This window comes from Psammomys obesus, unplaced genomic scaffold, assembly GCF_907164565.1.
Source record: "Psammomys obesus unplaced genomic scaffold, mPsaObe1.curated_primary_1811, whole genome shotgun sequence".
Taxonomy (NCBI): domain Eukaryota; kingdom Metazoa; phylum Chordata; class Mammalia; order Rodentia; family Muridae; genus Psammomys; species Psammomys obesus.
This window is the reverse complement of record NW_026585895.1, coordinates 7959018-7969007: the sequence shown is the minus strand read 5'-3', so window position 1 is coordinate 7969007 and position 9990 is coordinate 7959018. Positions and strand designations below refer to the sequence as shown.

Here is a 9990-nt window from a genome sequence, read left to right as displayed (position 1 = left end):
GAGTATCTCTCCAGAGCCTCCCCTGGGGGAGTGGAGTATCTCTCCAGGGCCTCCCCTGGGGGAGTGGAGTATCTCTCTAGAGGCTCCCCTGAGGGTGTGGAGTATCTTTCTGGTACTTCGCCTTCAGAAGGTGTGGAGTATCTTTCCCCATTTTCCTCTAAAGGTGTTGAGTATCTCTCTAGAGTCTCACCTCTTAGATTTGCCGCGCACTGCTCCGTCCCCGAAGGTCTAGAATATGCATCAGGAGGCCTGGGAGACTCTAAATGCTCTACAGAGGATGGTGGGCTGTAGAACTGATCTAACTCAGACACCTCACTGCTTGTACTTCCCACATCAATGGAGACCTCAGACTCGGGCGAACAGGGCCGCCCCAAGGAGTCCTGCCTTTGGTTGTAATATTCATACACGGTGTTGAAAGTCACTTCCTCAACCTCCATTGAAGTGACTGAGTCACTCTGGATGAGTTCTGCCTTGTGGTTGGTGTCTCTAGCTTCAGGTACCTCACACTTTCCCACAGCAAGTAAGTACTGTGTTAGGGAGGTCTCAGATCCCCCTGTTTCAGCTGTCTGGGCCTCCTCCACTCTAGGAAGATGTTCAGGAAAACAAGTTTCTATCTTCTCTTCTTCCACGGTGGAGAAAGAGTTTTCAGTTTGAACATGAACTTCCTGAGAGATTTCTTCTCCTGAGGCCTCAGGCGTTTCACATCTCTGTTCGTCGGGATCCTGCTGCTCTCCAGTCACCAAGAATGGCAAGCACTGACTCAGAGAGAGCTGTCTGTGAGGCGTGTCTGCCTGCTGAACATCCCCTCTGGGGTCGTCCAGAGTTCCGGTGTATCCCTGAGTCACACCAGATGCTGGTGTCAAGGTGGATTCCTCTTCCGTTTCATGATCCCCCAAAAGCTCTCCCTCACTGGCTGCCCTTTTCAACTGTGAGATGAAACTCCTTTCTCCATTTTCTACAGAGCCATTCTTCTCAGAAACATGACTTTCTCCTGTGTCAGCAGATGAAGTCTGAAATAAAACCCATGACTCATCGACTGCTTCAGAAAAAGGCTTACGTGCATGGTCAGTTTTTAAAATTGCTGTGTTTTGTTCCTGTGCGTACTGAAAGTTCTGGCAGATAGAAATGATCTCTTCGTTGTGCTTTTCCTGCTTGCTTTCAATTTCTTGGCCCTGGAACACTGTGCCTGGCTCTTCTATGTGAGAATACATTTGCTTTAGATCAAAGACAATGTCTTCAGGATTAGTTGTTTCTGAAGCAGGTTGTTGAGTTTTTAAAGAGCCTTCACCTTGTTGGCCATTGGCCAAGTCTTGGAACGTTATTCTTGCACTTTCTGTCTGTGAGTGAAACTGCTTTAGGTCAAACGTGACAGGTGCTTCCAACTCAACCTTTTCTGAGACTACAGCTCGATCACGAGGAAGCATTTCTTCCTGTTGTTCCCTCTCTTCTATTTCCAGTTTCCCATGAGCCTGAGAGGAAAGCTGCTTCAAATCCATCACGATGCTAGATAAATCTGCTTCTGGGTGTGAAGACATTTCCACCGCCGGATGCACATTTCCTCTCAGATCGCTGGAGCCCGATTCTTTTTGCTTTAACGAGAACTCTAGATCATCTGGTTTCTTCTGCGGGGAGCTAACAAATGATTTCTTGGTCCGTCTTTTTTCAAAAACTCCCTTTTCTGCACGATGCAGCTTTTCAAATGCAATGACTTTATGCTTCACCCTTTTCCCTGGATAGTACCATTCTTCTTCAAGGGCTTCCTCACAAGTAGTGTAAAGTGAGCCTTCTGTGCCCTGAACTGCATCAGAGGTCCTCTTGGAATGGACATAATCACTTTGAGAATGCCCTTCAATGTTTCCCCATTCTGGCCCTCTATTTCCAAAATCATCTCTGCCTTCTCTTCTGATGTTGGCTTCCCTGAAATCATCACCAGCTGGATAAGCAGTGTCCTCTGTCTGGTGCAGCTGAGACCTTTCCCTTACATGACCCTCATCTTGGCCCTGTAGGAATTCAGCTCTGTGAGGCTTACTGATGTCGGTGGGTCTAGAAGCACCCTGCATAGTTTCGGATACTTTTTCACCAGAAGTTGTACAGTATACCTCATTTTTCCCATCTAGCTGCCCAACTGTCTCAAGGCTTTGAAAATACTCCCTTATAGTATATTCTTTTGTATTTGATTGGGCAGCAAAAGGATGAACTGGGTCATCATAAAAATGTGTCCTTATAGAGCCCTCTTGAATGTGTGCTTGTTGGTTTTTGGAATATTGTGCATAAATTCCACTTACATTTTCCGAACGACTATATTCCCTATAAGAGATAGGTTCTACAGTTAAATCTAACATGCTTTCAGCGATGCCTGAACTGTTCTCGGCCACACATTCATATCTTCCAGAATCTTGTGAATTTATATCACTGATATATAACCTGTAGCTACAATTAACTTCCTCGACCTCGAATTTCTGGGTCTGCTTTACCACGGCTCCATTATGAAACCATGTGACCACTGGCTGAGGCTCTCCCGATATTAAGCATTCGAGCATTATAGAATCCCCTTCCCTACAACTGGCATTCCTTGGCATTTCCTGTAATATTTTTGGTGATTCATTAGTAATATCAGAGGAGAATATAAATTTGTGTTTTGGAGAGTGCATAGTTTGATCTCGAGATGTTGCCTCAGGCTCCAACTCAGGTAGCTCCCTGCGTTCTCTGTCCTGTTCTGGGGTTGGCGTGGCTGCAGTTATCTGAATTTCTACAGGGAAGGAGAGCAGCTCTGCTTCTGCAGAGGAAAGCTCCAGGGGGTGCGTTTGTAGCATATGAAGGTGTTCTTGGCTCTCTTGACTGAAAGATGGGTGAGTACTTTTGGCCTGGTCAAACACCAAGGCCAGTTCCTCCTCTTCATCTGTGTAGTCAGGCCACACTGGGACCTTAGGATGCTGGGAATCATACCTTGGCTTTGGCCTCACTCTAAGCATCCCAGTGGCTTTCACTGTTCCATACTGGTTAAAGAGCACACAGGTAACAGAGCCACTGTGTTGAGGCTGTACAGAGGGGAAGGTTAACGTTGAGTAGTTCTCGAATGTAACAGTGGTAAAGCCTTGACTACGTGGTACTGGCAGCTCATTGTTATACCATGTCACTATGGGCTGAGGGTACCCTTGAAAATGACATACAAATTTACAGCTGTCACCCTCATAAACTTCTTGGGAGTCAATACCCTGAAGAAATGAAGGTGGGCAACGCTGTGGATGTCTTTGGAAGTAATTTTCGATAGGTCTTGTTTTCTCCTCCTGCTCAGTTTTGAGTTCTTCCGCTTTCATGGAAGCAGAGCGCTGCCCTTCTCTCCAAGCCCTCTGTGTTGCTCCTTCACTATCTACATCTTCAGTTTCTTTAGTCTTTACAAGTGTATCCAGAGGTTCACTGGAGTATGGTGTGAGAACTTGAGAGATCTTTTCAGGAGCGTTACATAGCGCCTCACTCTTATATTCATGTGTTTCCTGACCAGAGGTGAACATTGCTGATTCTGTGATCATGGTGCTGTTCACAGCCTCTTCAAACTGCTCCCTTGCTTGCATGTCTGCACTTACTAGGGCATTCTCATACAAGTAGCCCTTTGGTAGGCTTTCTTCTGGGAAGGTCTCTTGGCTCAGGGTACTTTCAGTCTGGAGAACGTCTTCATCACCAGTCTCTTGGACACTTGGTGGGGGTTCTCTATTTTGACGTATTTGATTAGGAAGGGAGTATGGATTTTGGATGATTCTTTCAGCTGAGTTATTAGCCCTATCCCTGTCTTCAGCAAGCTCCCACACAAACCCACTCTTCACCTCCTCTGTAGAGAATGAAGCGTCTCTAACAAAATCCTCACTTCTCATGGTCCTTGAGCTTATTTCAGACGATGCGTCTAAAAGAGAAAATTTCTTCTTCTCTAGGAAGACTTTTCTAGCCTCCCGTAACCGCTGCAGCTTCACTTTGGTTTCCTCGTCTAGGAAACTTTCGCCTACATTAAGCCACCCTCTGATATGGGGCTTGCCTTCTGACCACTCGTCCCCATACACGCAGCCCACTCTCCTAACAGGGCCTGCTGTTCCAAAGTGGATTGTTCTCATCAATCCCCTCCGTTCTACATCCTGCTTTTTGTTAAAGGGGGAGCCGGTAAACCTCAGGTCAACCTTCATCCTCTCTCCTCGCCTTTCGCCTAGGGGCCCCATGCTTTCGCAGGCCTGTCCTGCCCTTTTCAGAAATTCTAAGTATCTCTCATCTTGCCCTTTCTGGATAACGTGCAACGACGCACTGGACTCGGCCGACCCCTCGCTATTAACTGCCAAGAACCTGTAACTCCCAGAATCTCGGCCTTGGACCCTCTTCACCTCTAAGCGGGAAGAGTGCTGGTGTAAGTCACTCTCCGTTCGTATGACCCGGCGAAGACCTGTTGGGATGGGCCTGTTATTATGGAACCAGGTCACCTCCGGAGCTGGGCAAGCAACCAGCCTGCACCTGAACACAGCAGGTTCACCCTCGAAAGCATACTGAAACGTGAGTTTCTGAGTAAGCGTCGGCTTGAAACACTCGGGCCAGGAGCTTGTGGATGCCGTCCTACTGGCATATCGCCTAGCCATCAGGGAGTGGCTGTCTGTGTCTTCAGAGTCAGAAAAGGCACCTCGAGCAGCTCCCGGACCTTCAACTCCCTCCTCAGAGAGTTCTCCTGAAAGATAATTAAATTGCAAAGCATTTTACTATTTTCCACAGCCCTTGAAAAAGTTGGAAATAAATGAAATTGCAAAGTAGAAAATGAAATGAACTGCATGCTACAGAGTCTCACAAATCCATAAAAAAATTCACTCACCATATTTGTTCGAATAAACGCAACACCATGCTCTGTTTAAAAGACTCTGACTCGACAATGGTTCGTTGTCTGGTCTTTTCTTCAGACTGCTGAAATTTCTTCTTGAACAAGCAAAAGTGCATTTCAAAATAACATGTTCCTGTGTGTATTTGTTTTGAGAGCAGGACAACTTTGCTGTTTTGATGGCTAAGAGGAAAATCTTACCTGACTTGCAGAGAGTAGAATAAACGCCCTTTCTGATCCTTTTGATTGTAGATTGAAATATTAGATTTTTGAGAATTAACTATTTAAAAAATATATAGAACTATAATCATAAATAATTAGATGAAATAAAGTGAGAAGGCGTTTATTCGAACTAATACAGCTATAGAGTCACAACATTATGCAAAATAAAGCAGGCAAGGGGCACATGAGCTAGCTATCTGCAAGCCAGTATAAGAGACATATCAGTGTTAACGTGATCTGTGTGCGTGAGGTGTAGACCAAGAGTGGGAATGTAAGGTTTTCACACATCCTAAAAAGAAGTAGCATTTCTATTACAACCCATTCATGACATTGCATTCTGAAAATGACAGGTTAACGCCCGCTATTCAATTCAATTCAATTCACCGTGATTTTGAAAACAAACTTCTACTTCATGATTTCATGCACTAAAATGACAATTGCTCATAGGACACGCTTTTCAAGATGGCTGCAAACATAAAACTGAATGTGGTTGATAACGTTTCAATACAAGGTTTTAAATGCCCATCCAACAATTTACTGTGCAATGCACATAACCACCAGCATACTAAACCAGGCATGCGACACAGTAATATATACTCAAAGAGATATATTTGTACATCTATGCCATATCCCCGGTGATACTAAGAGAAACAAAGCAGGTCAAGGATTCCACCAATCCTCCAGAATTTCTACTTTAATCTCACATTCATCATAAAGTACCTTTCATCTCCATTTCGATCTGTTGCCCAATCCTCTCATGCAAAAGCGATTCAGGGGCTAAAATTGAAAAAACAAAAAACAAAAAACAAGAAATTTTGGTAAGTAACTGCATGCAGTTTCTGAATCAATTCACGATTTATGTAATAAACACCACCCTTCCGCTGTAAAAGAGAAAACGCACCCCACCAAAATACCCGTGCCAGATCCATCACTGATGTATCAGAGTTGACAGGGTAGTGTCCCAACCCCCATGCCTTTACATGCACTCAGGAAAGCAACTCAAAAGCTAAAATTATCCCCTCTGTCCTGTCCTACTGACTGCACTCTTGCTAAGCGATGAAACCCCATTTATTAGGAACATGCACTTGCTTGCTTGCCACTTTTAGGTTTTCTTCTACAGAATGAAGTTTTGTTTTAACTAGTAAATGGCCCCTTGATTTGAACCACCTCTCAGACTTGAAACTATACAATGTCCAATTACACATCAGCCAGTTAACAGAGACTCCTCAACTCTAAGTTTCTTTTATCACACAAGGAACAGGTATTGGCTTGGGGCACAGTGGTCTGTAGGACAGCTCCCAGGACAAGGCTGGCAGCCTGAGGCGCATGTTCTTTAACGCATGGAGCACTGGCAGTGGCTGTGTTTTGTTTTGTTGTTTTTTGTTTTGTTTTATTTTGCATTTCCTTGTGATCTTTGGCATGATATAAATTATAAACTCGACTATTTCTTTAACGGTCCTTTTTACTTCATGAGTTATTTTAGTTGTTTAGTATAATACTTTCAGTGTCTGAATGAAGAGCAGCTTTTGAAGATTTTGTGCCCTGTGATTCTTTTGCTAGTTTAAGTTAGGGAAAGGCATACATTAGCTGTGTTTGCAAGAATACAACTCAATGCTGATTGCCACAGGATGGATTTTGTCATTAGAATGAGAAGGAAAGCAGCATGTTAGGTTCAAAAGGAGCATTTGGTGTATATATTCTATTACGCATTTAAGACCACCAATCAAACGGCCTCACAAGACAGTTACATTTCTATTTAATCTTTGTGGACAGTCATGTAGCTTATATAAATGATTTAGACCAAAGTAAAGGGGGCACACACTAATACTGGCTTTATGTTAAATAATTAGATGCTTGTGCTCAATCCTTCATTCTTTAAACACTCAAAAGTATCTCATCTTCAATACTGTTGCTTATGCTTATGTTATAAGCATAAGAAATGCTGTCTGGATTTAAAAAAATTTCCCTTGCTCCAGTAATAGTTTAGTAACATAAACAGTTGGAAGGGAGCACAGAAGAATTCCTGGCACAAAGTCTCAATCCTAATCCACTCATGAAGACGATGATCAGCACTGTACTTTTTAGAGGAGGTCCGAAGGAGCCAGACCTTTCGCTTCTATAATACAATCAACTCCTAATTACACAATGCAGCAAAACTGCCACAGCTTTCACCTCCACAGCCCCTAGAGAGCACCTCTACATAAACAATCGTTCTGTATGACCACTGTGCTGGGCAAATACTGCAGTGAATCTGGGAGCCAATGCTCTAGACAGAGCTACTTCATTCATTTGGACATTTCCAATGTTTGTGCTGGAAGAAGATCCAGAGAATGCCATTGAGCAAAATCGCAGATTCAGAAAAGAATCATCTTTGGGGGGTGAGATTGCAGATGCATTAAATGAATGAATGAGACTGAGTCTCCCATTTGGCATGGAAGATGACCGAAATTCTGGACAGATATAAGTAAGACACATAAGACAGAGCTTTGCTGCTCCCTTGTTAGCTCCGATGTCCATCAACCATTTGACAGACATCAGGGAGGCATTTGTGGCTATTCCTTCCTCTAACCCCTGAGCGTGGTTGACCTCTGTCCACTGACCCCTTTCCATGAGACCCAGCAAAGGTCCTTTGCCTATAGATACAGAACACAAGCTTCAGGCACTTCAAATATGATATTCCCGATCTATTGTAGCTGAGAGAGAAGGTTATGGATAAGGGGAAATGCACTTCTCCCAGGCAATTTTTTGTGCCCTTTCAGACACAATAGAGATTCAAGCACAATAACAACTAAAATAATGTCATTGCCATGAGAAAACTGCTATAATTTCAAGAGCGTATGAGACTGTAAAAGCAGTATCATTTATAGAAAAATTATCTACAGACCATTAATTGTCTTTCCTAGAGCTTTGTCTATCTAGAGCTTGTGTCATATAACCAAGCAACAAGAAAAAGAAGAGAAGGTAAAGCTTTCTCACTTGTCTAGGTCAGAAACACAAACTGGAATGGAAGACAAAGATGAAGGATGCTACTGTCACGTGAAGGCATCATACCAGATGCAGTGTGTTCTACAATATAGGACCCACACCAGAGAAAGTCCACTGCCAGTGGTCCAGCAACGGGCGGTTATTGAAGGCTTATGCAGACAGAGTACAGAATCTGGCTCCTTCTATTATCTTTTCAGCCATGCAGAGGGACACCATCTGGCTCTCTCTCCACCCCCAAACATTTTCTCCTTTGGCTAACTACATTTGACAAGCCATCTGCTCTCCATCATATGCTTTACTGTATTATTACGCAGAGGCATCATTCTATGGTGAGATGATACAGTATCATTTGGTAAAGTCAACCCCTTTCCCCCAAAAGAGAACAGCCAAGCAAGCTTGGTGTCTAACAAAATAGTGGTTTCCTACGCCATGAAATGCATACGTCAATGAGATTCAAGTACACAGTTAACCTGGAGTTGGAGGCTGTACGGGCTGTACTGTGTGTTAGTTGGTTAGTAAATTATGATGGAAGTATGCAGGGAAGCAGGCGGCAGGGGCTCCGTTAGTAGCACTGGGATGGTAGACAGCAAATCAAAGTCCTTAGAGCAAGAGGGGCTTTACCTGCTGTAGTCACTGTGAGCGTAGCTGCACAAGTGGCTTCCCCAGCACTATTGGCTGCTCTGCAAGAGTATTTCCCAGCATGCTCTGGGTAAGCATCAACAATAAGCATTAAAGCCATGCCTGTGGACTCCTCAAAATGGAAAACTACATCTTTTGATGGTAGAATTGGCTGGTGGTCATGAAACCATTGGACTGCCGGTTTGGGGACACCAGAAATTCTGGCATGAAATCTGACTGTCTCCCCGCTGGGCACCCTGAGGCTTGACAGTGGCTGGATGAAGATGGGCTTTTGGCCAAGGGCCTCCTTCTTAAGTGAAACTGATGGCGAGGCATGCCATCGGGAGTTTGATGTAATTTCTTCAGATTTGCTAAATCCTGAAAAGAAGCATGCCAGTTTTTAATGTCTTTCCCTGTTTAAATAAAAATTCATTTGGAATTGTCTATTTTAATTTTACCACATTTTTCAGTAACAAGCTAGAATCTGACCCAGTCCTAATGCTTTGTCAGTATTGAATCAAACTCACACAAATTTATGACCATTTTCCAGATAGACAAACTGAGACACAAACTGGCTAAGGAATAAAGTGAACTCCACTGCTCATGAAGCCAATAGTGAAGAATGCAGCTAGATTTAGGGATTATCTTTCCCACTCTGTTTATAAATCAGACTTTTCTGTTTTGTAAACCAAATTAAATCCATTGTTAAGAAATTTATAATTATAGTCCTTAAAATTAAAGGATATACTAGAATTTCTCCTAAATCTTTATGTTTTCTGTTTACATCATATAAGTTACAATCATTGAAAAATATAGCATGATTCTGTGTGAAATTCTTTTGTTGTATGTGTGGGTGTTGCTGGGGAACAAACTTAAGACCAGAAGCATGCTAGGCAAATGCCGTACCACTGAGCCACATTTCCCGCCATTGTTATTCCTGTTCTGAATTAAAGTCCTGAGGGATTCAGAGAGTGTTTCTGATTACCATATAATTAATGGATAGAAACATTAAATCCCCTCAATAGCAGGACTGTCGACACTTAGGGATCCTTTTAGCCTTGGTGACCATATTTACCCTGTGACCAGACCTGGATTTGTTTAAGGTAATGCCTGTGAGATCATAGTTGTGCTAACACAGGACAATAGTCTGGTCTCTATCCTAGCTCAGTAAGAAAGCAAACACACACCCCCTTCCCCAGAATTTTTCTGTACAGTCTGATACATGCTGATCAGGAAGCAGAAAAGCCAGTGGAGACAATAATATATCACAAAACTTGATGGAGAAAAAGTCAAGGGCAAAACAAAAAACAAGGGCCCATAGG

At 43.3% G+C, this 9990-nt stretch overlaps 1 protein-coding gene across 5 annotated transcripts in view; it reads right to left on the bottom strand.

The window, feature by feature from the left end:
• Positions 1-9990, bottom strand: part of Ttn (titin) — a 258797-nt gene that overhangs the window by 204108 nt on the left and 44699 nt on the right. For 3 of the 5 annotated variants that reach the window (XM_055600018.1, XM_055600019.1, XM_055600021.1), the window contains one exon: positions 5786-5842. In XM_055600018.1, the coding sequence (XP_055455993.1) occupies positions 5786-5842 (57 nt within the window). Of the gene's footprint in view, positions 4697-5785; positions 5843-8671; positions 9047-9990 lie in introns of all 5 variants that reach the window. The other 2 variants (XM_055600020.1, XM_055600022.1) reach the window with 2 other exon arrangements.